The sequence below is a fragment of the Eretmochelys imbricata genome, chromosome 11 (genome assembly GCF_965152235.1).
Source record: "Eretmochelys imbricata isolate rEreImb1 chromosome 11, rEreImb1.hap1, whole genome shotgun sequence".
In the NCBI taxonomy this organism is placed as follows: Eukaryota; Metazoa; Chordata; order Testudines; family Cheloniidae; genus Eretmochelys; species Eretmochelys imbricata.
In genome coordinates, this window is record NC_135582.1 from 4,832,879 (window position 1) to 4,860,689 (window position 27,811).

Sequence of the window (27,811 nt, forward strand, 5' to 3'; positions counted from 1 at the left end):
AGATGGCGGCGCCGGGCGGGGGCGTGTGCTGCGGGGTCCTGGCTGCCGGGCTGTTCCGCAACCAGGTGGCCATCGTGACCGGCGGCGGCACTGGCATCGGCAAGGCCATCAGCGCCGACCTGCTGGGCCTAGGTGGGGCCGGGGGGCCCTGCGGGGAGCGGGGGGAGCTCGAGGACCGGGGAAGTGGGGACGGGGGAGCCGTTGGACTGGGGGGGCGAAGAAGGGAGGAGCTCGAGGACCGAGGAAGTGGGGGCGGGGGAGCCGTTGGACGGGGGGGAGTTGAAGAATGGGGGAGGGGGGGAGCCGTTGGACTGCGGGGACGAAGAAGGGAAGAGCTCGAGGACCGGGGAAGTGGGGACGGGGGGAGCCGTTGGACGGGGAGGAGTGAAGAAGGGGGGAGCTCGAGGACCGGGGAAGTGGGGGCGGGGGAGCCGTTGGACAGGGAGGAGTGAAGAAGGGGGGAGCTCGAGGACCGAGGAAGTGGGGACGGGGGAGCCGTTGGACGGGGAGGAGTGAAGAAGGGGGGAGCTGGGGGAGTGGGGGCGGGGGAGCCGTTGGACGGGGGGGGGGTTGAAGAATGGGGGAGGGGGGAGCCGTTGGACTGGGGGGACGAAGAAGGGGGCCTCTCAGACAGGGGGAGGGAGGGTGAAGAATGGGGGAAGCCCTTGCAGTGGGAAAGCTGATGCTGGGGGGGAATACTCCTCTGAGGAGGTGCGGGAGAAGGGGTATGGGATCCCTCCAAAGAGTCAGTGCACAAGGTCGGCCCTACGGGAGAAGAAAATGGGGATCCCCAGAGGGGTGCAGGAGGAAGCCACCCAGGCACCTTCTGTCACAGATGCTTTACAAACATTAATTCAGTCTCTTGTCAACTTGTAATTTAGGTTTATATTGCACAGATTGAGTGGGAAACTAAGGCATGCAGCATGTCTAAGTAACTTGCCTAAGGTGCCCTGGCAAGTGTGCCAGTATTGACTTGGTGAGGGGGAGTGCCATGCACTTAGTCACCTGTCCTGCTTCACTTATCCTTCCAGGCCTTGCCTGAAAATACTCACCTTCGTTAACCTATAATACAGGGGTGGGCAAACTTTTTAGCCCGAGGGCCACATTGCAGCCACATTTTCAGTCAGTTTCCCTCTAGCACTTTGGGACGCTGCAGATAAGCCTGGCTCTGATTGTAGATCCTTCTTACCTCCAGAGCTTAGATGAGGGAAAGAGATGTGAACTCAGAGACCAGAAAGTAATACTGACTGCTGATCTCTAACTTGCCGGCAGCTATTAATGAGCTGTCAGTCTTACAAGAAATCTCTACCTTATTAAATGTCTAATACAACTATCCTATTTGAACAGCTTCTATCTAAAGAGTTTTTGGTTTTGTTTTGACAGGTTGCAATATAGTTATTGCCTCTCGTAAACTTGACAGATTACAAGCTGCTGCAAAAGAGTTGGCTGCTAAAATCTCTTCCTCAAATCCAGTCAAAGTGACCCCCATACAGTGCAACATCCGCAGAGAAGAGGAGGTAATCCAGATGAATTACTTTTGTGTTTAAAATGTTAAAGATGTGTTGAGGCTATTAAAGTTGTCTCAATCCTCAAAGGCTCTTCTGTGATCTTACTCAGAAGAATGAATGCCATAGATCAGGTAAATGCATTGTAGCATTTTTTGATTTACTGTTACAAAAATGTAGATGCAGGGGAAGAGAAGATAGAAAGGACTGAAATTAACCGTTTCCTGGAGGTTGCCTGTCACTGCAGGAAACGATTACGCTGGATACACCCACCTGATCCTTAATCAGTTGGTTCTACTTAGTGCTCCAGAGAAGTGTGTATGTGTGTGGGGGGAGGGTGGGGAGAGGAGGAACATCAAACCTGCAATGGCCCCTGCAAATATGCCCTGGTAAAAATGTATTTGACACCTCAGATTTGATGGTTATTTTAACCGTCTCTGTGAGTAAGAATCACTGTACTTCAACATCTAGCCCCACTTATACCTCCTGCAGTTTCTTATGGTCAGCTGCTCGTTTCTTGACTCATGAGAAGGCAGGGCCTGGCAACATCTGATGGGACAGAGAAATTAAACATTGACTACTGCCCAACCTCAAAATGCCTGATTTTACCCTGATCTGAAGGGAAGCCTTTGTTCAATAGCTAATGTAGACTCTTTGCAGGCCAAACTTCAGGAGCTTAACAGCAGTATTTGATTCTTTCAGAAGTCTTGTAAAGGGCCATCGTGGGGGGGGACATGGGGTCAAAGTGGTTGAGGCAGGGAGCTAGTGTACTCATCCCTGGACTGGGCATTGGAAAGCCTCTTGTTGCTCTGCAGCAATCTGTCTGGACAGCACCCCGATGCTGCTCCTAGGTAGGCCAAAGGAATTTAATCTTTCTTCATTGGCTGAAGGAAAATCATTGTGATATGGGCTTGGAGTATGTACTGTACAGCTGTGTGAAAGGAGAGTCACCTCCTTTCGGTGACTCTCTAAGCAGGAAAACACTTGTAATTTGAATGGTCTTCTATGTGACCCAAAACGTGCTGAAAATCCTAAATGCTTCTCATGGCTGCAGGTCTTCATGCTTGTAGATCATGAGGCTCAGACTGAAAGTGATTGACACAGGCTTGATTAACTGTTAACTAACTGTCTGAATCCTGCTTGCCAATTTCTTCTGAATTAAGAAGTGATTGAAGACTTTGGATGATGTCATAAAGCCTGCTTGAGAGCAGAGGAGAGGGAGACAGGTAATCTGTCTCTTAATATCCAATTAAATTGGAGAAAGCTTTAGTAATTTGGAAAACCGTTCATGTTGAGTCCTAGTTTTTAGATCTCTCTGAAGTCTGGCAGGTGAATGAAGTCTGAGTTGCCTGCTTGTTGTTACACTTTATAAATAAACATTCAAAAATGTAATGATTTGAGTCTGACCTTTATTCTCACACAATCTTGAATGAGTTCATGAAAACACCTAAACTTCCTGATCTGTGGTGGTGGTCCTTGTCTCATCTGGTGAATTTCCTTAAGCACTCAAAGCCTCAAAACACAACAAAATGTAAAAGCATATACCTACCCTTCAATAGCGATATACATTCTAAACCCGTCTGGTCAATTTTACTACCGTAAACCAACCAGCCTAAAATAATAGAATAAAACAGAACAGCTAATAATGTCTTAAGAGATTTATAGCAACGTACCTGGTGCCTTTCAACTGGAAGAGCTGGGCCCTACGGGGCTGTCCACACTGTTTCAATTCACTTGCCAGTGAATTTCAGCTCAGTATCTACCAGCATCAGCAATGCTACATAATAGGTTAGGACAGATGGCAAAAGACCACTTATGTTATTGAAGCCACAAGAACGATCTAAGTAGGGGGGATAGAAATACCAGAGTCAAATAGGCACTGAGACAATAAGTAGAGAACCCCTTCCCTTGCAAAGAGTGCATTTTCTTCCTAGGGATGGTCACTAACCTTTTGCATCCATCTGAAAGGTGAGTTAATGGAAGCTACTGGACGCTCACTGAAAATAGGACACTTATTTAAGTGCCTAAATGTGAATTTAGGAACCTAATATTAAAATCACTTTTGAAGAAACAAATAGGAATAGCACTGTTACAGTGTTCTTACTATAGGTATTTTCCCCATTTTAAAGATTGATGTACGGAGAAGTGTCTTATCCACAATGCCACAGTGAATCCATCGAGGTAGGAAAAGAATGGCAGAGACCCTACTTGCAGCCATATGCAGTAACCATTAGATATTGATAGTTTTCATTTTTATTTTTTGTGGTCATCTAGCCTGACCTCTGGCATAATATGGACCATGGAATTACTGGGTAAAATTCTTGCATCAAGTTCTGGTTGAATTAGAACATCTCTCATAAAGGCATCAGTCTTGTTCAAAATACTTAGTTCTAATGATTGATTGATCTCTCTGTTAAAAATCTGTGCTACTTTTCCAGGATGAATGTCTAGCTGCAACTTCCAGATATTAGCATACAAAATTATAACAAGAGCCATATTAAAGAACCCTCTGTCACAGGGATCGGCAACCTTTGGCACACGATCTGTCAGACAAATCTGCTGGCAGGCCAGGACAGTTCGTTTACCTGCAGTGTCTGCAAGTTTGGCCGATCGCCGCTCCCACTGGCTGCAGTTCGCTGTTCCAGGCCAGTGGGGGCTGCGGGAAGCGGTGTGGGCCGAGAGATGTGCTGGCTGCTGCTTCCTGCAGCCCCCATTGGCCTGGAATGGCGAACTGTGGCCAGTGGCAACGGCCGAACCGGCGGACGGTGCAGGTAAACAAACTCTCCCAGCCTGCCAGCGGATTTCCCTGACGGGCCATGTGCCAAAGGTTGCCAATCCCTGCTCTATCAGATATCTCCTCCCCACATAGATACTCACAGACTGGGATCAAATCACTGTGAACTTTCTTTTTGATGAGCTCTTCTCCTCTCTAACTTTGGACGGCAGAACTAGATGTACTTCCTTCCCTAATATATAGTCTGATTTCAAATAAATGTTGATATCCATGAGAAGCCCTGAATAAGAAAATGCAATTTTCATCCTATGTTCCTTAGGTACAGTCTGTAATTCTTAACTAACTTCTGTGCTATTCGTTGTATTCGTGGGTTTCCGTTTAAGTTGTGTGTGTTTAACATTCTCTACCTCTGGACTTTCCAAGGATTACTACATTATCACCATTTAGTTCTTCCCTAAGATCAAACAGATAACTGGAGCAATAGGTTGCTCAAATTTTAAATCATACTTGTGTGAGTGGAGGTTACCAAGGTACTTCCTCAGGCCAACAGTGGCTGTAAATGCTGTCTACAGTGCATTTGGCTACCTTGCAGTGAGTGTGGTGAAAGTGTTTTTGGGGTGCTCACTGGCAATCTCTCTGTCTAAGCTCTAAAAGAAGTCCTGTCTGTCCTTGAATTGAAGGATGATGGCTAAGATGTGGCGCTGTCAGAGGAGGGATCCAGTGCAGATATGGAGGATTCTTGGGAAGAGGTTGTGGCCCTGTGGACTAGGCCTGAGTCTAGTTGAGACTGGGATAAAAGACACTTAAAATTGCTGTGATGAATCATTTTGTATTACACTATAAAAACACAAGACCAGTGTCTTTTTTGGCTGCGATCTCATCTTTGTGATATCTCAAATTAAACACTTGGAAAAGTAAGCCTTCCTATTTAAAAATACAAAACAAAAAGCCAGACAAATCAGGTCCACGAGCAAGGTGTGACCTGGTGTGCCTGGGGTAGCCCTTACTAAAAATGCCAAAGTCCGGGCAGTCTGCGAAAAGGAGAGCAGATTCTCCTAAAACTGATGTATAACACTGAAGTTGGACTCACCAGTCAGTCACAAACTGTGCTCCTGGTCCCCTACACTGGTTATCAAGAAGCTAAAAAAGAAATCACACAGCCCCCTTTATTGCATTCCACTTCTCTGGCTCCCGAGCAGCCCATAGTCCAGTTCGGTGAGAACTTATTTAAAAAATTCTGCTCACTAAACAAGATGTTTTTCTGTTCCCCAAAGGGCCGGCCACATTGTCAGGTCAATATTGGGTTGGATCTTACCCAAAAAACCATGTTGCAAGCCAATCCTTTAGTGTCTAAACCTAAAGGTTTATTACAAAGAAAAATGAAAGAACAGGAAGAGAGTTGTTAAATGATAAAGCACTCAAATACATACAGAGATTCAAAGTCCATGTATCAGGTTCTTAGCAATATTGGTGAGTTTGCGGGCTTGAAAGTCCCTCTGGAACACATCCACAGCTTGGATGGGTCATTCAGTCCTTTGTTCAGAGCTTCTTCAGTTTGTAGAAAAGTTACTCCAGAGGTAAGAAGAGGAATGAAGACATAATGGAGATGCTGTTGCTGCCTTTTGTATTCTTTTGCCATGAGGCTTGTAATTCCTGTATCCCAAACACAAGCTTCACAGCACATGGAAAAGCCTTAGAGTTCTTTGACCATTGGCATGCCCCTACATGGCTTGCTGACTCATCGGGGTAGTCTCTGGCTTTTTTCAATGGGTTTATTGTACAGTTGATGACCCTTGATGGGCCATCGAACAGGCTATTCCATACAGTGTCACACAGGGCATCTCTTCTCTCCTGGACCCCTTCATGGCTCCAAAGACAAGTAAGAATTTTATCTCAGTTGTAACTCCAGTTCAGAGAAATTGGAGCAGAGATTCTTGAGTAGGGGAATTCTAAGGAGGATGAAACTGCTTTCCGAATTGCCAAAAGATCTCCTATTCTGCTGTTCTAAATCTCTTAATAGTGCATCTGGTTTGAAGATGACATAATGTTCGTTCTGTCTTGTCTGCCTAGTTTGAAACTGCATCACACAAAGCTTTTGAGGATACATCTCTCCACGTGTAGCGCTTGTATTTGGGCTGTCAGGGCTCTCTTCAGCCTCCAAAGTGCTGAAGAAGCCATATTGAGTGCTGCAGGAGGAGATTTATGCTAGACATCAAGGGAATAACTTAATGAATGCAAGTTTTGATGTTTCTTTTAATCTTTATCCTCAGGGGCCTTCTTGCTTTCTAGCTAAAATGTCTTTTCACCAAGTATGCAAGAAATAATCCTGCTTGCTAATGAAGGGCTTTCATAAATAGTGCCTCACCTGTCAGGTTCCTTTAATTAAAAAGACAATGCTGCTGCCTCATTGTCTTGTTTCTAGTTGTTTTACAGACAGTATTTTGTAAAAAGAAAAGGAGTACTTGTGGCACTTTAGAGACTAACCAGTTTATTTGAGCATGAGCTTTCGTGAGCTACAGCTCACTTCATCAGATACATACCGTGGAAACTGCAGCAGACTTTATATATACACAGAGAATATGAAACAATACCTCCTCCCACCCCACTGTCCTGCTGGTAATAGCTTATCTAAAGTAATCGTCAGGTTAGGCCATTTCCAGCACAAATCCAGGTTTTCTCACCCTCCACCCCCCCACACAAATTCACTCTCCTGCTGGTGATAGCCCATCCAAAGTGACAACTCTTTAAGGATGACCCAACACTCTCACAAATCTTGGGAGACAGGCCAGTCCTTGCCTACAGACAGCCCCGCAACCTGAAGCAAATACTCACCAACAACCACATACCACACAACAGAACCACTAACCCAGGAACTTATCCTTGCAACAAAGCCCGTTGCCAATTGTGCCCACATATCTATTCAGGGGACACCATCACAGGGCCTAATAACATCAGCCACACTATCAGAGGCTCGTTCACCTGCACATCCACCAATGTGATTTATGCCATCATGTGCCAGCAATGCCCCTCTGCCATGTACATTGGTCAAACTGGACAGTCTCTACGTAAAAGAATAAATGGACACAAATCAGATGTCAAGAATTATAACATTCATAAACCAGTCGGAGAACACTTCAATCTCTCTGGTCACGCAATCACAGACATGAAGGTCGCTATCTTAAAACAAAAAAACTTCAAATCCAGACTCCAGCGAGAAACTGCTGAATTGGAATTCATTTGCAAATTGGATACTATTAATTTAGGCTTAAATAGAGACTGGGAGTGGCTAAGTCATTATGCAAGGTAGCCTATTTCCTCTTGTTTTTTCCTCCCCCCCCAGATGTTCTGGTTTAACTTGGATTTAAACTTGGAGAGTGGTCAGTTTGGACGAGCTATTACCAGCAGGAGAGTGAGTCTGTGTGTGTATGGGGGTGGGTTTTTGGAGGGGGGTGAGGGAGTGAGAGAACCTGGATTTGTGCAGGAAATGGCCTAACTTCATTATCATGCACATTGTGTAAAGAGTTGTCACTTTGGATGGGCTATCACCAGCAGGAGAGTGAATTTGTGTGGGGGGGTGGAGGGTGAGAAAACCTGGATTTGTGCTGGAAATGGCCTAACCTGACGATTACTTTAGATAAGCTATTACCAGCAGGACAGTGGGGTGGGAGGAGGTATTGTTTCATATTCTCTGTGTATATATAAAGTCTGCTGCAGTTTCCACGGTATGTATCTGATGAAGTGAGCTGTAGCTCACGAAAGCTCATGCTCAAATAAACTGGTTAGTCTCTAAAGTGCCACAAGTACTCCTTTTCTTTTTGCGAATACAGACTAACACGGCTGTTACTCTGAAACCAGTATTTTGTAAAATGTAGCAAATCTGTTTTGTTAAGGCTGTTGGGAAGAGGAATTATGGAACATGGCTGTGTAAAGAGCATCCGGGTTTCCCTATTTTGTTTTCGTGCATGAAGGGATGTTTCATCTGGAACAGCAAATTTGGGTGTCTGATGACTCTCTTTGGACTAGAGCATATGTGGTGACCAGTATGGGCTCCTGAGGCAGTAGTGATCTTAGTAATTTGGACTGAATACTAGCCAGTATCCCACGCTTGCTGTTACAGATGCGAGGGGGAGGGAGAGTGCATTCGGCTTCTGCTGGCCAAGATCTAAACTAAGTGGCTGTGTATCCCTTGTGTCAGGCCAAACCCTTTCCCCCAAGTTCCAAGGAAACTATCACTATTTAGCTCTTGTACCCCACTCTGTAGGCTGCAGGGATGGAGGAGCCCCACAATCTTTCCTCCTGGCTGCTGAGAGGCTCTTCCCTGACTGACTGATGTTTGGAGGAAGAGTCCTCCTCCCCACATCTCCTGTGTAGCAGTGGAAAATGGGAGGAGTTGAGACTCCTTCTCTGCCACCTGCACAATCAGGGTACAGGTGCCAGGAGAGTTTTGGTGGCTTCTTTCTCCTCTTCCTTCATGGGAAAAGGATGGCCTTCTCTGCCCAGCTCCTGCTTCTCCACTGCCTCGACATGGGTGAAGGAGAGGGTCCTAGTACCTGCAATGCCACCAGGTCTTTCTTCCTTCCAAGCATAGCTAAGCTGGGACTCTTGGTGTGCCTGCGATCAACCACGTGCTCTTAGCATTCTCTGGACTGCGTCCATGTCCCCTACTTCAAGATTGCAAAAACTGCCGTGGGTGAGGAGGCTGGGGAATGAGATGCTGATGCTAAAACCCAGGTATCCAACCAGCTGGTTTTAAACCTAACCGACAAGGTCCCTTGGGAAGGAGAAGTTGTATGCTGTCACTGCAGTAATGCTGACCACTGTAGCTCATCTGAGCATTGATGAATAGCTTTCTTTTCCAAGAGACCTAAAATCCTCAAGCTTTACTGTAACTCCCTCCACTGACAGTTAAATGTAGCCTACATTGGTATAAAAATACTCCATATCTATCCTGCATGGAGTCTGTAGTGGAAGAATGGTTTGACAAATCGTGAGTAAGGGATTTCCATTGTGTTTAAAATAGCAGCTGATAACACATAGTGAACTTCCCTCATCTCAGGTGAAAGGGCCTCCCATTGTCTTGATCCACAAATGCCACAATTGCTAGCCTTTGATTCTCCACACTCTTTGGACGATTGGAAAAAGGCAACTATAGTGCCCATCTTTTAAAAAGGGAAGAGGAAGAATCTGGGAAACTACAGAATGGTCAGCCTCACCTCAGTCCCTGGAAAAATCATGGAGCATGTCCTAAAGGAATCCATTTTGAAGCACTTGGAGGAGAGGAAGGTGATCAGGAACAGTCAACATGGATTCACCAAGGGCAAGTCATGCCTGACCAACCTGATTGCCTTCTATGATGAGATAACTGGCTCTGTGGATATGGGGAAAGTGGTGGACATGATATACCTTGACTTTAGCAAAGCTTTTGAATACAGTCTCCCACAGTATTCTTGCCAGCAAGTTAAAAAAGATTGGATGAAAGGACTATAAGGTGGATAGAAAGCTGGCTAGATCATCAGGCTCAACGGGTAGTAATCAACAGCTCGATGTCTAGTTGACAGCCGGTATCAAGCGGAGTGCCCCAGGGTGAGTCTTGGGGCCAGTTTTGTTCAACATTTTCATTAATGATCTGGATGATGGCACCCTCAGCAAGTTCGCAGATAACACTAAGCTAGGGAGGAGAGGTAGATATGGTGGAGGGTAGGGATAGAGTCCAGCGTGACCTAGACAAATTGGAGGATTAGGCCTAGAGAAATCTGATGAGGTTCAACAAGGACAATCGCAGAGTCCTGCACTTAGGACGGAAGAATCCCGTGCAATGCTACAGGCTGGGGACCAACTGGCTAAATGGCAGTTCTGCAGAAACAGTCCTGGGGATTACAGTGGACAAGAAGCTGGATATGAGTTAACAGTGTGCCCTTGTTGCCAAGAAGGCTAACGGCATATTGGGCTGCATTAGTAGGAACGTTGCCAGCAGATCCAGGGAAGTGATTATTCTGCTGTATTTGGCACAGGTGAGGCCATATGTGGAGTATTGCGTCCAGTTTTGGGGCCCCCACTACAGAAAGGAGGTGGACAAATTGGAGAGAGTCCGGCGGAGGGCAACAAAAATGATTAGGGGGCTGGAACACATGACTTATTAGAAGAGACTGAGGGAACTGGGCTTATTTAGTCTGCAGAAGAAAAGATTGAGGGGGGATTTGATAGCAGCCTTCAAGTACCTGAAGGGGTATTCCAAAGAGGATGGATCTAGGCTGTTCTCAGTGGTGGCAGATGACAGAACAAGAAGCAATGGTCTCAAGTTGCAGTGCGGGAGGTCTAGGTTGGATATTAGGAAACGCTATTTCACTAGGAGGGTGGTGAAGCACTGGAATGGGTTACCTAGGGAGGTGGTGGAATCTCCATCCTGAGTGGTTTTTAAGATTTGGCTTGACAAAGCCCTTGCTGGGATGACTTAGTTGGGGTTGGTCCTGCTTTGAGCAGGGAGTTGGACTAGATGACCTCCTGAGGTCTCTTCCAACCCATATCTTCTATGATTCTATCAATTACTCACTGAGTTTCTTAATGTGTTCACTAATATTCATATTTCCACACATGCCTGGTAGGGGGCTTATTCCTTCACCCACTTACTTCCCTGGTCCTTCTCGCATGAACAGAGAGCAACAATACTCGAAGTCCAAAGGTGCAAACAATTCCATGTTTATTGGGGTGAACTTCCAGCAAACATGATTCCAGTTTCCTTCCTTAGTGTCCCCCTTTCCAGCTCTAACACCACAGAGCCTGTGTCCCTGTTCCCATTTCCCCCTTTAGCAAAACATGATTCCCATTCCCCCCCACACACACACATGCCCTGATTGACTGCAGCCTATATAGTAAAACTTGAGTTCTGCTTAGCTATACCTTAACCAATCATTTTACTGAAATTTAACTAACCATTCCTAACATATTGTAACATGATTATTTAACCAATTATATCCCACCACTTTAATTAGTTTACACCCAGCAAAATTAATTATACAGCAGACAGAAACAATCACAGAACCAGACAGATTATACAGACAAATAAACAATAGGGAAGTGGGGGCTACAGTGATAGAACAACAAAGAAATGAGAATTTCATATCCCAGCTATTGATAAGTGAGTTCTTGCCAGACAGGATGCTATCAAACCAAGTTTCCTTTTACATCTTCTAGGCACTTCCCTTTCTCTGGAGGCGATAGGCACTATCAGGACAGGACTGTATTCCTAACAGCCCAATAGCACCTTATTTCAATGTGACTAGTTTGGAATGTGAGGATGTGACCGGTCGCTTCCCAGCTTATGGCTGCCTCTGCTGCTTAGCCAAAGATCTTCGCCTAAGCACAGGGCCTCAGACTAGAGTAAGTCACAGTAAGAGAAGGACCTTACAATGGCAGACAGTGATTTTGATTCTTTCTTTTATACTTCTATAACTAACTAAGTGATAAGAATACACCTAAATTTTTAGAGTATAGGCCTTTACAGACAGGCCTGAATATCTATATCCTAACAATGCCTCTCTCTTTTGAAGTAGGTCACTTTATTATCCTCATATCAGAGATGATGAAACTACGTGCCACAATGTGATGTGGTTAGTGCAAGGTCACAAAGCGATTCAGTGTCAGAGCACAGACTGGAACCCTGGTCTTCTAGTTCTTCTTTTTGACCTTTGTCAAAATTGACCCCTTAGGTCAGTAGTCCCCAAACTGTGGGGCATGCCCCACAAGGGGGGCATGGAGGAACATTCAGGAGGGCGTATGGTGGAGCCGGGGCCAGCCCCCATGTGAGATGGGTATGGAGCACTATGCTTCCAGCCCTGCTCTGCCCACAGACCAGCTCCTCCTCCAGGCCCAGCTCCGCTTTCACTCCCTCTCCAACTGCAGCCGCAGCTCCACTCAGCTCCCTGCTCTGCTCCCAGCCCAACTCTTCCCTCATTCCCTCTCTATCCCCAGCCCCAGTTTCTCTCCCAGCTTGGCTTTGGAGGGATGTGTGTCTGTGGACAGATTCCATTACTGGTAAAGGGGGGTGTGACTGAAAAAGTTTAAGCACCACTGCTTTAGGTGATTGAATAATCCAATGTATATCTCTACTTTTGCTTCCAGAGAGGAAGTTTCCATGAGCTGAACACTGAAAATCTATACAGGGAGAATTTCAAATTCAGGATCGATACAGAACTCTTTCCTTATTTTCCCCCTTGTGAGCTGTAACTGGTTCTGCTGATAAATCTTTCTCTCTCACTGCACTGGCTGTGGTTACTGTAACCAGAAGAAACCCTGCAGTGATATCAAAATGTGCTTTCATTTGGTGAATTATTTAGAGGACAGCTGTAGTGTGAAAGTATGGAAGCTGCTGAGCTGGATTGGAGACAAAGACAGCAAAGGCTGGCACACAGAAAACAGGACTATTTTATTTATATTTTTTATTTTGCTGACAAAATGGTGAGGCAGTAGACACTAGAATGATCTGGTTTTTAGTTAAAATCCCCCAAAAGGTCTGTGTTGGAGAGTAAATAGCTTATCTGAAAATGTTCAGTCGTTTCCCCTCCCGCCCCCCCGCCTTTCTCTTTTATTACTTTCTTCCTCCACAACAGATGGATATGGCTTTGTCTAGAATAAGTTATTTCCACTCCTTGAATCTGCCAGGGTGGATTGTAAGCAGGGCCCTCCAGAGCTGCAGAATTGTGCTCTACAAGCTATTTTAGGCTTAGGTCAACTAAGTGTTCAAACCACCCCTTGCACCAGTTTAACAGTATCAGTTAAAAAATTAGACTATTAGTTAAACTGGTAAGCTCTTAGTGTAACCAGTACAAATGCTTTCATCCTTAATATGCAGTGTTGTGTAAGCTTGAAAGCTTGTCTGTCACCAACAGAAGTTGGTCCAATAAAAGATATTACCTCACCCACCTTGTCTTTCTTCCTGAGTGACAGCCTGAAACAATAACCATGAGAGGTCTGAAGTACCCCATTTTGCTCAATGGGGTGCTTACTCTGATATCATAAACATGACCATTTAAATGTCAAAAATAATAACTCTTTCACAGTCTACCACTTTAGCAGAAATATCTAAAAAATATGTCTCTCCTGCTATTCTAATCTGCCTCCTGTACTCCTCTGGGAAACAGAACTTAAACTCAAATTAGGTAAGGTATTTGCATAGCTCCCATCCCTTTTGTATCTAGATAACGAGCTACTGGACTGATCATGTGTATTTACTTAGAAGCTTTTAATTATGTATCTAAACTGCTGCAGGATTTCCAGTGTGTCACACCAAAGTGGAACACACAGGGCGTCAGTCACTAGGTATGTTTCAGAGTAACAGCCGTGTTAGTCTGTATTCGCAAAAAGAAAAGGAGTACTTGTGGCACCGTAGAGACTAACCAATTTATTTGAGCATAAGCTTTCGTGAGCTACAGCTCACTTCCTCGGATGCATACTGTGGAAAGTGTAGAAGATCTTTTTATATACACACAAAGCATGAAAAAATACCTCCTCCCACCCCACTCTCCTGCTGGTAATAGCTTATCTAAAGTGACCACTCTCCTTACAATGTGTATGATAATCAAGGTGGGCCATTTCCAGCACAAATCCAGGGTTTAACAAGAATGTCTGGGGGGTGGGGGTAGGAAAAAACAAGGGGAAATCCAGACTCCAGCGAGAAACTGTTGAATTGGAATTCATTTGCAAATTGGATACAATTAACTTAGGTTCAATAGAGACTAGGAGTGGCTAAGTCATTATGCAAGGTAACCTATTTCCCCTTGTTTTCTCCTACCCCGCCCCCCCCAGACGTTCTTGTTAAACCCTGGATTTGTGCTGGAAACGGCCCACCTTGATTATCATACACATTGTAAGGAGAGTGATCACTTTAGATAAGTTATTACCAGCAGGAGAGTGGGGTGGGGGGAGAGAAAACCTTTTGTAGTGGTAAACACCCATTTTTTCATGGTTTGTGTGTATAAAAAGATCTTCTGTACTTTCCACAGTATGCATCCGATGAAGTGAGCTGTAGCTCACGAAAGCTCATGCTCAGATGAATTGGTTAGTCTCTAAGGTGCCACAAGTCCTCCTTTTCTAGTCACTAGGTATGTGGCAGGCACTTTCCTTCTTCTCCCGCCATGTCCCAGCATTCTGCCCAGAGGGTACATCAAGTTGGCTTTCAATCACTAGTAAACTTGATTTAGTTCAGACTTCAGTCATTTCTCTGTTTATCTCCTTTCCTACAGCAAAGCTTATTCTCATTGCTGTTACAACAGTTTCACCCACCTTATTAAAGCAGTGTGACTTGGTATCAGTCACACTGGTATTCCTTTATGTCTGTTCTGGTAAATAATGGAGGAAGGCTGCTGTTTAGTTACCTGAATTAAGCAGTGCCCCTCACTGTGATGTTTAGTAAGTTGTAGTTCATAACTAAATTTACTCTGACCTTTTTAATACTCTAATAATGCAGCTGTAAATATTCCATTAGTTTACAATCTTAAGTCTTTATTTGGGGATATAAATTTTCAGCCATATAATACCTGTCATCCAAAGTGTGTACAAGAGTCACTTCACCTGCTACTGAAATGCAGCTACTTCTGAAGAGGAACATAGCTGCTGTTGAACAGAATATGGCAACACTACACACAGTTCCGGACAAAAGGTGAAGATGCCCATCTCAAATTGAAACTCTCCAGGGGGAATTTTAGGCAGGTAAAAAAGCACCTACTTAAGTAAGGACATTAAGCTCTAGTCTTAAATTTATTTTCATTGTCATGTTACTTCATTGTTTTTATTCTGTTGACTAAAAAGCTCACCCAGTTGTACTGCTCACACTTTTCCTACCTCATCTTCACTGATTGGCCAGGAGTCAACTGAACAGCAGTTGAAACAATCACGAATAATATGTTAACAATTCCTGTGAAGAACAGTAAGAGATGAGTTTCTTTGGGCAGAATGTCCACCTAGTACATAGTAATAGCTAAAAGTTGGTACTTACAGAGTTTTAACTTTTTTTAATGTGCTGTAGACTGAATATTTTATTCAGTGACTAGCAGCTTATCTGTTGTTAGACTTTTTGTATTCATTTGTTTGAACTCTGTCAAGTTCAAGGTACTTTCCCTGTTCTCCCCAGCCCCCATGGCATAGTTACTGAGTTGATGTGGCGCTAAGTTAGCGGCTCTATTTGTGAGACATAGGTCACACGCTGCCCTCTTGTTTCTGATGCTTCTGTATATTGCCAGCTCAATATATGAGAAGGATGCTGAATGATGTTCTTCCCCCTGTAGGATTGCACTGCTCTTGAGTCTGCCTGGTCAGCAGGACATTCCCATTACCCGTTCTTTTGTCCGTTTTCTGTGACCACAGATGCTAGATTAACTCTCTGCATCTTCTTCTTGGCTGGGGATAAACAGTGCTCAGAACCTTTTTATGACAGCTAATGCAGAACAGGGAAATGAGTTATAGGAAAAAATTGAGCACAATAATTGATCCAAGGGATAATTTGATGGGCAGCTGTTCAAATGGTCTCCAATTCCTTCTTTTTTTAATAGAAAAATACGCAAATATTTGTCACCGGGCTTTGGTGTATTTGCGGTTGCCAGTATAGCGTAGAGCATTGTTGGTGCTACTGACAGTAATTCAAAAATGGCACTAGTCTGCCCAGAAACAGAGGAAGCAGGGGAAGGAGAGAGCAGAATTGTGGGATTTTTTTTTAAAATTTAAACCCATGTCCTAGAATTCCACTGCCTTCTGCCTGGCGTTTGCTATGATCTGACAATGCACAGTGAGAAAAATCCCAAAATGCACATGGGTCAGCAATGAAGCAAAGGATCATGGAATACCCTCCCAGGCTGCAATGCGCTTAGTATGCACCAAACACCTGTCATGTACAAAAACATGCAAATTGAATGGGCACAGCCATTCCGTGGGCACGCTATTAGTTCGTCTTACATTACATTACACGCTAACTAACAGATGTCAACTTACTGCGAACTATCTCTCCTGTGTTGACAAGGTTTTAAGTATAAAAAGCTACACTTTACAGATAAGGAAACTGAGGCAGAAAGGTTAAGTGATTATCCCAATACTCTGAGAAGGTCAGTATCAGGTAGGATTAAATCAAGAATTCCTGGCTCTCTGACATGTTTAGGTCACCTCTTTTTCAACTGGGAACTGTGAGGGTTTCCTCCAGAATATGGTAGCAAATTGCAATAGATAGTCTGTTCTAAAACCCTCTTATTTGAATATAAGTACTGTTGGAGTATTCTTATTACTTCCCCACTCCTCCAATATAGGAGATAGGAACATATTTGTTTAGTCAAATATGCCTTTGGCAGTTGTAAAAGAGAACACTAGGATGGTTTTGATTCTTTTCCTACTCCTTCCTCTATGATGTTGTTACTGTCAATCATATGACACTGTAGAAAAGAAAGATTACCACTGTTGCAACCACTGATGTATCACCACTGTTGCACAATTGAGATAAATCTTATACAAAGCATGCCTTGTAAAGTATCGATGGAAAAGTTATAGTCTGCTAAGTATTATTATCCTGTTGAAATCTGTGTATCATGGTGTTCCTGCGTAACACCCATAAGGCAGATTTACATCAAGACTGGTCCATTAATGAGAATCAGCTCTTCTAGTGGGCCCCTCCTAAAGACAGTTCAGAAGACACGGAGACAGTGGATGCCCTATGACTCAGCAATGGCATATAAGGACCTGTGATCCAAAACTCTGTTTGAACCAGTAACTTTCCATGCACATAGGCTGAGGGTATATATGGAAACTGTGTCATCACCTCCTTGTCTCTTTCCTGCTCCACATCTCTGGACTATGATTTCTAACAAAGGGGTGCTCTGAACAATGGACTGAGGACCCCCCCAATCTTTTGGGTGAACCAGAAAGACTAATTGCAAGTTAGCAGATTTAACATCACTACTATGATCCTGATATGCAAACTCTGAAATCAACTGTAATGGATATGATTCATTTTAACCTTTTAACAACTCTCTTTTACCTTTAGGTTTCAGAGTAACAGCCGTGTTAGTCTGTCTTTGCAAAAAGAAAAGGAGTACTTGTGGCACCTTAGAGGCTAACCAATTTATTTGAGCATGAGCTTTCGTGAGCTACAGCTCACTTCATTAGTGAGCTGTAGCTCACGAAAGCTCATGCTCAAATAAATTGGTTAGTCTCTAAGGTGCCACAAGTACTCCTTTCCTTTTACCTTTAGTTTTAGTTTACTAAAGGATTGGTTACCAGCATGGTTTTTGGGTGAAATCTTGAAGTATATTTTGACCTGGGGTAAGTGGCTGGATCTCTGGAGCTGAAAGAACCTAATATATGTGATTTATGGGTTTAATAATCATTTATCGCAGAAGTCTGGTTTGTCTGAGTGGTGCATGTGGGGCTAGCATGCCTGAAGGGGACTGTCTGTGGCTTCATGTTAACTTGTATAGTATTTTGGAAGTGCACATTTGTTACTGGTTTGGTGAAATCTCATGGAATATACCACAAGTCTGGAGTACTTGCCCTGTATTTTGGCATTCTTAGCTGTGTCCCAAACCAGGCAGTGTGACACAGGAAGATTGTCTGTGGTGAATGTAGTCAATATAGCCTCCTGTTTCACTTGAGAAAGCTGATTGTTGTTGTTCGATGCATTACTGCCCTTAGCAAGCAGCAAGGGCCTTTAGACAATGAAGTGGGGGGTGTGTGTGTGTGTGTGTAAAGATTACTCCCTCAGCTACTGAAGTGCAGAGCTTTCTGAGGATGGGATATAGTAGCCATTATAACCAGCAACACAATATGGCCACTTTTAGAACAGTAAGTGAATTAAAAATATTGTATCCATTCAAAACGGCAGTGAATTTAAGTACAGGAAGGCATCAGTAATTACCTTATGTGGAATTTGGCCAGGAGCCAATCTCAGGAAAAGTGCCATAGGAATTTTAGTAACTTTGAATTTGAATGCTTCATTTTTACATTTTATCAAAAAAACATAACCTCCAATTGCACAGCTTTCCCTTTATTTCAATACTGACACTTCCAGCACCTGGGTTATTTTTGGGAGCTGTCCCATCCAAATACTGACTCTGCCCAGTCCTCTGTTAACTGAAGCTGTCAAGTTGCGCTCTCACAGCCTGAGTATAGTTGCAAGGTTGTTGCCTAGAAGAACTCGTGCAGGGGTTCTCAAACTGGGGCTCAGGAGGTTGCGAGGTTATTACATGGGGGGGTCACGAGCTGTCAGCCTCCTCCCCAAACCCCGCTTTGCCTCCAGCATTTATAATTGTGTTAAATATATAAAAATGTGTTTTTAATTTATAAGAGGGGTTGCACTCAGAGGCTTACTTTGTGAAAGGGGTCACCAATGCAAAAATTTGAGAACCACTGAACTTGTGGAAGGCTGGCAAGTGCATTGGCGCATTCTTTTTGTAGATGGGGAGCACACACTGCTAAAATGGGATAGACAGACAAACCAATTGACCTCTTAAAGATTTTTTTTTTAATTACTTTTATTAGGTGGAAGCTTTGGTGAAATCCACCCTGGATCTGCATGGCAGGATCGATTTCCTGGTGAATAATGGAGGGGGCCAGTTCCCCAGTCCTGCTGAAGCCATCAGTTCAAAGGGCTGGAATGCTGTCATTGAAACAAATCTGACTGGGACCTTCTACTGCTGCAAGGCAGGTGAGGACTGGATGTGGCAAGAAATACCAGTAGGCAAATAACTTTAAAAGGCTGCCTGTTGTTCCCCCACCTCCTCTCTGCACACATTTGCATCACATTGGATGCCTGTTTCATTAATCTCATCCTAAACTAAATATATATCTTCTATGTTTGTTATGAAAAGAGTGGAAGGATGGTCTTGTGGCTAAAGCCAGGCCTGGGAGTCAAAAAGTCTGTTTCTGGTTTTGCCACAGACTTACGTGGCCTTAGGCAAGTCACTTAACCTCTTTAATGCCTGATTTCCCTATCTGTCAAATAGAATTAATACTTTTTTCACAGCAGAGATGGGAGGCTAAATGTAAAGTTTGCGCACTGTGATCCTTGGATAGAAAAGTGCATGGTATTAATTATGAATGCAAAGTAGTTTAGTGGGAATCAAGATCCTAATCCTTCCGCCAGCAGTTCTCAAAGCTCTTTGCAAACACTAATGAATTGCTCTTGACATCTCATACATGTTGTTCCCATTTTCAAGATGTGGGGACTGTGGTTTAGGGACGCAAGGTGATTTTGCGTCCCTAAAGTCTGTGGCAGAGCTGAGATTAGACCTAGGAGTCTTGACTCCCACTTGTGTGTGCTAATCATTAGGAAAAATCATTTGAAAAGAGGCAGATGCTGAGTAGGTTATTTTCCTCCCCTCATATAGTGTACAATGCTTGGATGCGGGAGCACGGAGGAGCCATTGTCAACATTGTAGCTGACATGTGGAAGGGGTTTCCTGGCATGTCGTAAGATTATTTACCTTTCCTATCCTTTTTGACTTAGCAGTATTAATCACTTTAGCTGAGCAACCCCAGCAGGGCCTCCTTTTTGAACAGGGGCTATTCTTACAGAAAATATTCATTAGGCAGCAACTAGGCAGCAACAGGGCTTGGAAGAGCGGTTACTGCTCTGCCTTGACACACTGTTTCCACATGTCTTTCTGTATGTATTTGCTGTATGTACAGGGATCTATCATGAGTTTAGAGACAGCTGCAGCAATAGATTGAATCTGTGTTCCACACCAGCTGGACTATACAAAACCAGGGGCTTGTCTACACTGTGCACAGGTGTGAATTGCAGAGCACACTAGGAAGGGTTGCACGCTAACTACCCTACCCTACCCTATTTGTGGATGCTGCTGGCACAAATTAGTAGTGTTGTTTGAAAGAGGACTGCGTTACTGGGACTAGGTACAGTAGAACCTCATTTATCCGACCCTCCATTATCCAGCTCTCCGCATTAACCGAACAACCAGCCCATACATCCAGAAGCAGCCATCTCTCCTATGGCCGCTAGATGGCGTTGCAACCTCACATGTTCCCATTTTCCAGATTATCTGAATTTTTGATTATCCGGTCTGGTCCCAGCCCCAGTTAGATCAAATAAACGGGGTGCTGCTGTACCAGTTAGTTCACGCCAACAGCATCCACCTGGGGCAGTTAGCATGCAACACTTTGGTGCGCTCTGCAGTTCACACCCCCATAGTCTGCACTGCGGCACAGTGTAGGCGTAGCCTGTAAGTGAAGCCTCTGTTAAAGTTGTGATGTGGGTGAAAGTTGCCTGTGAGTTCTGTGTATGCAACTTCTGCACTGGTCGTATTCTGCAGAGAGTGTTGCTGTCCTCTTCTACTGTGGATTTACTAGTTTATCTGTTCTCTAGTTGTAGCATGATTTTGGGTCTTGGGGGGGGGGGGTTGTTGGTTGGGAAGGAGTGTCTCACAGGGGGCCCTGCGTGTGAAGCAGGGACACCCCCATAGGCCCAGTGTGGGGTTGGTACACCCCGTCACACAATCATCGGGACTCCCTGTTGCATCAGGCAGTTTCGATGAGGGGGGATGCGGGGACCAGCAAACACTCAGTTTATGCCTCCCAAGCCTCCTGGCTGGGGCAAACAATAGCAATTGGGGGGGCTCTAATCCTCTTGGCAGGGCAGAGCAAACAATCTGTCTGCAACCCCTGGGCAGGACAGAGCAAAGCAAATAGTCTAGGCCTGAAGCCTCCTGGCTGGGGCAGGCAATAACAGTTATGGGATTCTGATACTATGGGTGAGACAGAGCAAACAGTTAGTCTATGGCTTTAGTCCCCGGTAGCCACACCTAGTGGCAAGTGGCGGGGGTGGGGGGAGAGGAAGAGGGGAACCAGGGCCCTATGAAGCTGGAAAATTCCTGGTTAAAGGTTCAAGCATCGGCTTCTAATACATTCCCTGTGTCACGTCCTACTGCAAGGCTCATCTCAGGAATCTCCTGGGCTGGCAGCAGCTCAGCTTCCCAGTCAGTCTCCTCGGTTGACTGGTCATCCGCAGCGTAGTCCAGGTCCAGGGTTCCCACTGCTTCGGGATTTGCTGGTGCCTCTGCAGGGGCTTGCAGCACACATCCTTCCTCCTCTTCAGACAGCCGGGACAGAGCAGGGCTGCCTCCTTTTATCTGTCCCTTCCACCTGGAGTATGTGCAGCAGGGGGGAGGGGCGTGGCATCCTGGACCCACAGTAATTGGTCCTGTCCCAGTGGCCCGGTGCAAGGTTGGTACACCCCATCACAGAGTGTCCCTAGCATGTTCTGACCTTGTCCTGCAGGTAGCCTCACTCAGCCTCCCCCAACCCCCACCATGCGGATATCTGTTTTGGAGTCACCTTCTCATGTACAGCATCAGGGGTTTATTTGCTGAAAGCTGTGGAGTGGACAGGACCAGGAATTTTACTGCCCCTAATCCTGAGTGGTAATACCGGAGTAAGGTTGATCGGTACAGGCTGACTCCTTTGTGTGTTCACTGTTGTGCCTTCTCTCTTGAGCAGGAGATCGTGTGTATCTACTTTCAGCAGTTTTCCTTCTCTTGTTGCATTTTTGGCAGCAACAGGTGCCAAGGCTCTGCAGAGGGGAGTATGAACAGTAGGTAGAAGTCACACACACAGAGCTCATAGGTAGCTCCCAACCATAACGCAACTCCAGCAGAGCGTCTTGTCATAGACAAACCAACATAACGCACTTGCTGTACTTTTGTTAGTATTTTTTTCACTTACTATCTAAGAGCTGGAATCTGTCTGGTTCTAGTCAGTGTAAAGATAACTTAGAGATCCACAAGGTGGTACAGGCACTTCGGTTTGCTCTGGAATTGACCGATGTGTGAGCTCTCACTGAGAATATACCAATACCACATTTGGAAAATAAACCTAGAGCTGGAGAGCCTGAGCCCCATCTCATTTACTATAAAACTAAGATGGAAAGAGGTTTCATCAGGTCACTCTAAGGGGCAGTGTCTGGCTTGTTAATCATGTTTTGTGCTTCTATACAGTCACATGACTATTGGCAAATTAACTTCTGGGTTTCAGTTGCACTTGATTTACCTGTCCAGCTGTGTAATTATTTTGTTCACTGGGGTTCCCTCGTAGTATCATCTCACATACCCATCTTATGACCTGTAGTCTTTCAGCAAAGCTTCCTCTTGACTCTTTGCTGTTCCTTAGGAGAACAAGCTTGTTGGAGTTTGCTTAGTAAGCTGGAAGATGCAATTGTCTGACTGGCCCAGCCAAAAACTTTGTAGTTATTGTTTTATGTTACTTACATTTTTCTTACATTCTTCAGTGGGGTGGTGAGAGAGAGCACAGTGTTATCTGTTGAAATGGATTCTTTCCTTTCTTTCTCTGTGATAGACATACTGGAGCAGCAAGAGCTGCAGTGGATAACCTAACCAAGAGTTTAGCCATAGAGTGGGCCCACAGTGGAGTGAGAATCAACTCTGTAGCCCCTGTAAGTAACAACACACAATATGATCAGACTTATCAATGATATAGTCCCAGGTTTAAGATTTTTCAAAGCCAACTGGCGTGGGGGGTAGAAATGCAGAATTTATGGACGTTGTGTGGCTAAATCCCCATGTCTGCTTTGAATGCTCAATTTCATTTAGCATCACCACTCTAAAGTGTTCTTAACATCTTCAAGGCCCTCTGAGTCTGTTTGCACTGACTGGATGGTCTGTCTGTCAGGAACATGGGGTCAGTAAAATCACTTCCACTTCTGTGTTTGCATTAGCACTTCCCCTATTTTTCTTCTTTAGGGGAAAGATACTTGGGAGTGGGGGAGAAATGTCTTTCAAAAGCACATTTTGAAAACATATACAACACTCAGTATTTCAATGGGGGGTACACGAGTGTGTGATTCAGGAGGTGTGCTATGTAGAAAGGACAGTTATGTGGTGATGGTGCAGGGACTGGGAGTTGAGAAATGGCTTCTGTCCCAGCTCTGACACAGAATCTCTCTCTCTAGGATGTCAAACAAGTTCTTAAACTCTTTTGCCATAATTTCCTCATATGTAAAATGGGGTTATTTGGGGGCAAAAATGGATGTTTAGCATGTGCAGAAGAATTCACTATAGAAGAGTGGGGGGTGGTGGTTATTCATGATTCGTATCAATGAAACACAACGCAGACAGGAATCCAATGTACAGGCTAGCTAGAACATGCTTGCCAGATCACTGGGAATTAATTATGTATTGAGTAATTGGTTTAAATAATGTTATGGAAAGACTAACTATCTATTCCAAATGCATGCTGCTGTGAATTAAGAGACATGGCAGCCCTAGCTTTGAATGTTGATATTGTTTCAGTTCTAGTTGTTATACGTTGCATCCTAAACCAGAGTCTGTTTCTCCAAATTTGATTTATTTTTTGGTGAGAGATATGTGGGAGGAGCAGAATTTTCCCCAGTACTTTCCCATTCAAAATCCATGTTGCATTCTCCCTTACAGAAGTCAGAGTTGGGAAACAGGCCAGCAAGGGGACCCTTCTTCTGCCTTTATCATAGAATCATAGAATATCAGGGTTGGAAGGGACCCCTGAAGGTCATCTAGTCCAACCCCCTGCTCGAAGCAGGACCAATTCCCAGTTAAATCATCCCAGCCAGGGCTTTGTCAAGCCTGACCTTAAGAACCTCTAAGGAAGGAGATTCTACCACCTCCCTAGGTAACGCATTCCAGTGTTTCACCACCCTCTTAGTGAAAAAGTTTTTCCTAATATCCAATCTAAACCTCCCCTATTATGGGATGGTGTGTGTCCCGTTAAGCTTCCTATCTAGAAACAAGCAGTATTGTTGGTGTTGGGATGGGCTGTTTAATTGGATGCACACCGTGCAGCTCCATTCAGGTAGAGAAACTCAAGCTTCCTCAGAGGTTTCTGCATTTGCGTAAAGGCTGCATTCCGGCTCCTGTGAAACTTAATTGATCATATATTTGCAATGAGAACTACTGAATGACGGTTAAACATTGAGATTTTTGCCTAGTTTCTTAATTTATTTCCCCAAGACTTAATAAACCTAACATAGCTTGTGTGTAATGAGATATAATGTGTGTGTCTGGCTTTTTAAAAAGACTTAATAATTATCCATTTAATCATATCAATTATACATTATTGCATATGCCAAGCAGCATCTCGGATAAGTAAACATATATTTTTTAATTCACACAGTGCTTGCATTTTAATACGTCATGTACCCAGTGCACAATACTATAATTGTCAGATATATCAAATTATGTATTAACATTAGAGGACAGTTATTTACTGGCTAGCCTGTAATGGTTTCATTACTGTGTCAATTATGAAAATCCATATTGCAGTCAGGAGACACAAAGATATGCACAACTATCCTGTGTGGGTGCACCACTTTTGCGGTAACCCCCAAGAACTTTTCACTGCAGGATCTGGGCGGGGCACCAAGGAAACATGTACGAGGGAAGCAGAGTGTGTTTCTAAAGGAAATAACTTGCTTGTGCATTAAACACTATTCCCCTAATTCCCAAAAAAGCTGTGGTCCACATTCCTGTAAGATTCCTATCACCTTAATAGCCACACTATGGATTAATGACATGGAAAATTTTGGTTGGAATTCAGAACATTTCTCCTGTTTAAAAAACCAACAGTCTTGAAACATGCAGATTATGCACATAGCTGGTCATGTAACCCTGTGTTCCAATTGCTGTTACTTTCATCTTCCCTCCTCCATCCCTTCTATCTGCTACAACCCTCTTAATCTAGAGTGGAAAGTCTTCAGGGCAGGGACAGTTTCTTTCTCTACATCAATACAGATCCTAAAACATGGGGCCCTGAATCTGGCTGGGACTCTGGGTGGTACCAGAACACACATAGTAAAGCCAGTGTAGGGGTCTGTAAGACCAGAAGAAACCTTTGGCTGTCCTATTTGGATTATTTTGCTCTCCTTCAATAAAAGCAAATCTTAAATATTTGTAATTCCAAAAAAAATCTTTTGGGTTCAGATTTTATACCCAATGTTTGGAGCTGTTGAGCTGAGATTGAGGAATTTAATTGCAAATTTGGGAAAACTAGGATTTTGAATGGAAAGACCAGCATAACAGTAACCAATGACTTGAATGACACTGTTTAATAATGAAGATGCTAATAGCTACCTGCATTATAACTAAAGTGTCTCATTATTCTGACCAAGCCCAGTTTAAAAAACTCACAGCCAAGTGCTGTTTAGATGGTAAAAATGTGTCAGGGTTTTAAATTTTTCAGAATTTAAATTTATGCAACAATACTTTGATCTCACTGTGCTTTTTGTTTTCAATATAGGGAGTAATATTTTCAGAAACCGCTGTTGCAAACTATAAAGAACTTGGTGAAGAGATGTTTAAAAACTACATCCAAAAGATTCCAGCCAAGAGACTGGGAATTCCTGAGGAGGTAATGCATTTCAGAACATGTTCCTGATTCTACCTGTACCTCTGTCCTGACACCATTATAGTATATGGAGGACAATAAAGGGTTAATATTGAGGTGGTGAGGGTGTTAGAAGAGGGAGAGCTTGGAGAAAGGAACAGTAGTGTGCAAAGAATTGCTTGAAGACTTAAAAAGAATCATCCCATTAGGAGATTTATCCAAACATACTCTGAGAATTTAAAATGTATTGTAAGTACTTGTTCCTGGTCAAATAAATTCTCAACTTACAGAGTAACAGCCATGTTAGTCTGTATTCGCAAAAAGAAAAGGAGTACTTGTGGCACCTTAGAGACTAACCAATTTATTTGAGCATAAGCTGTAGCTCACGAAAGCTTATGCTCAAATAAATTGGTTAGTCTCTAAGGTGCCACAAGTCCTCCTTTTCTTTTTGTTCTCAACTTAGTTACAAAGGAAGCTGACTAAATGAGAAAAGAACTGAAAGTATTGAATGGTAACGTCAGAAAGTAAAAGCATAAGGGATTAAGCCATCTTCCAGTCAACTGGTTGATCAGTAAGAACACTCTTTTCTTTGACAAAATAATGAAACCTCTTTAAAACTTTTTTTGGCCTTGGTATGGAAGGTAGAGAGTTATGGTCTGCTGCTCAACTTAAAAGCTTGTTGTATTAAGCTATATTACTTAAGTGGCAGCCATGGCTGTTGTTGGGAACTTGGCTTAAAGTTGCTGATGACCCATATCCTCAGGCATCTGCACAAAATGAGTATGCCTCTGTAGATGTCTCACACCTAAATCAGCCATTACATACTTTGTAACAGACACAAATCCCCAGAAATTTGAGTAAGTAAATGGCATAATTCTTCATTGTTAGGTCTCCCCTACAGTGTGTTTCCTGCTCTCTCCTGCTGCATCCTTTATAACTGGGGAAACTGTGAAGGTGGATGCTGGTCAAAGCTTATATTCCTCCACTTGGGAAATACCAGGTAAAAATGGGTTCATGGGATAGTGTCTTCCAGTGATGAAACTTGGGAAGGGTGGTGACTGGGTGTGGGAGGATAGAAGAGTAGAGGGCTAGTTTTGCAAATGAACGGATTGTTTTTGGTATCACTTCTCACAGATCATAATAGGTGGCCTTCAGCACCAGAAGGAGACAATTCCAAGGCACTCAGAAAGATGCTTTCTGGCAAGACTGCATCAAAGCTGTGAAGAAATGAGACTCCATCCAAACCCCAGTGGAAATGCTGACAATATAACACCTTTGCTTTGTAATTCTAAGTAAATTTGGGTTTCCTGTTCGTGATGCAAACACACTGGGGTGCCTTGATCTTCATATATTTGTAAGCTAGCCCATAAAATCCTTATATAGTGAATATTCTCCTCTGAAAACTCCCCCTGCCTCAGAAGGTTTGGGACCGATCGATTCGTTATTACATCAGGATTCAACAGCTTCAACGTGAAAGAAACAGTGAGGAGTCCGTAGTAGATGTGGTCAAAATCTTGCTCTAAATCTAGTGAATAAAAAGCCAGGAGAGGCAGGCGCTCTCCATCTTAGGCAGGATATTAGCATAGGCAATATCGAAGTGATTGGAAGAGAAATGTGCATAGCTTTAATGAGTGGGAAATGTCAGCTTGAAGCCCTTATCCTGGATGACTTTGGAAAGAATGGAGTTTGAATCTCTGGGGAATGTTGGTTTCTGCACAGAACTAGCATTCTGGGCTGTGTCAGTAACCTTTGAGTCATCTGCTGGGTATATAGCACTTCTGCTACTCAGCTCATAGCCTGGGTTGCCCAAGAATAATTATAATGGCTAATTAAAGTGCGCACACAGCTGAACTGCACTGGGAATGAGGCAATGCTATCTGTGACAATCACTAAGTTGATGACGTTGAGCATGCTGACTGCAAACCTAATTTAACAAAACCACCTCGCAGAGCGGCACTGGTTTTCCTATTGATTTATGCTATTGATTTATGCATCACATGTTTCTGAGTATGCAGGACCATCCGTACCCATACGCAAAGCACACAGTTGCGCTGGGCACCAGGAAATTTGGGGCACCAAATTTCCTGGTGCCCTGTGCAGCTGCGTTCTGCTCCAGCCCCTGCTCCGGCTCTTCTCCAGGCCCCTGCCCCTGCCCCTGCTCCTCCAGCCCTGCTCTCACTCCCCTGAAGATTGCAGCCAGACCCAACCCTGCACT

The 27,811-nt window shown here is 44.0% G+C and overlaps 1 protein-coding gene across 2 annotated transcripts; it reads left to right on the forward strand.

Annotated features, from left to right (window-relative positions):
- PECR (peroxisomal trans-2-enoyl-CoA reductase) lies at window positions 1-27,811 on the forward strand. Of its 2 annotated transcripts, none has more exons than XR_013347537.1 (8): window positions 1-132; window positions 1,384-1,517; window positions 18,751-18,916; window positions 19,599-19,680; window positions 22,579-22,675; window positions 25,510-25,620; window positions 26,498-26,596; window positions 26,731-27,811. XR_013347537.1 is itself a non-coding variant. In XM_077830305.1 (8 exons), the coding sequence occupies exons 1-8, from the start codon at window positions 3-5 to the stop codon at window positions 26,817-26,819; spliced, it is 921 nt and encodes a 306-aa protein (XP_077686431.1). In that variant the 5' UTR covers window positions 1-2; the 3' UTR covers window positions 26,820-27,811. The 2 variants fall into 2 exon arrangements, 1 of the variants encoding a protein (XP_077686431.1); XM_077830305.1 differs by having other exon boundaries at window positions 26,485-26,596.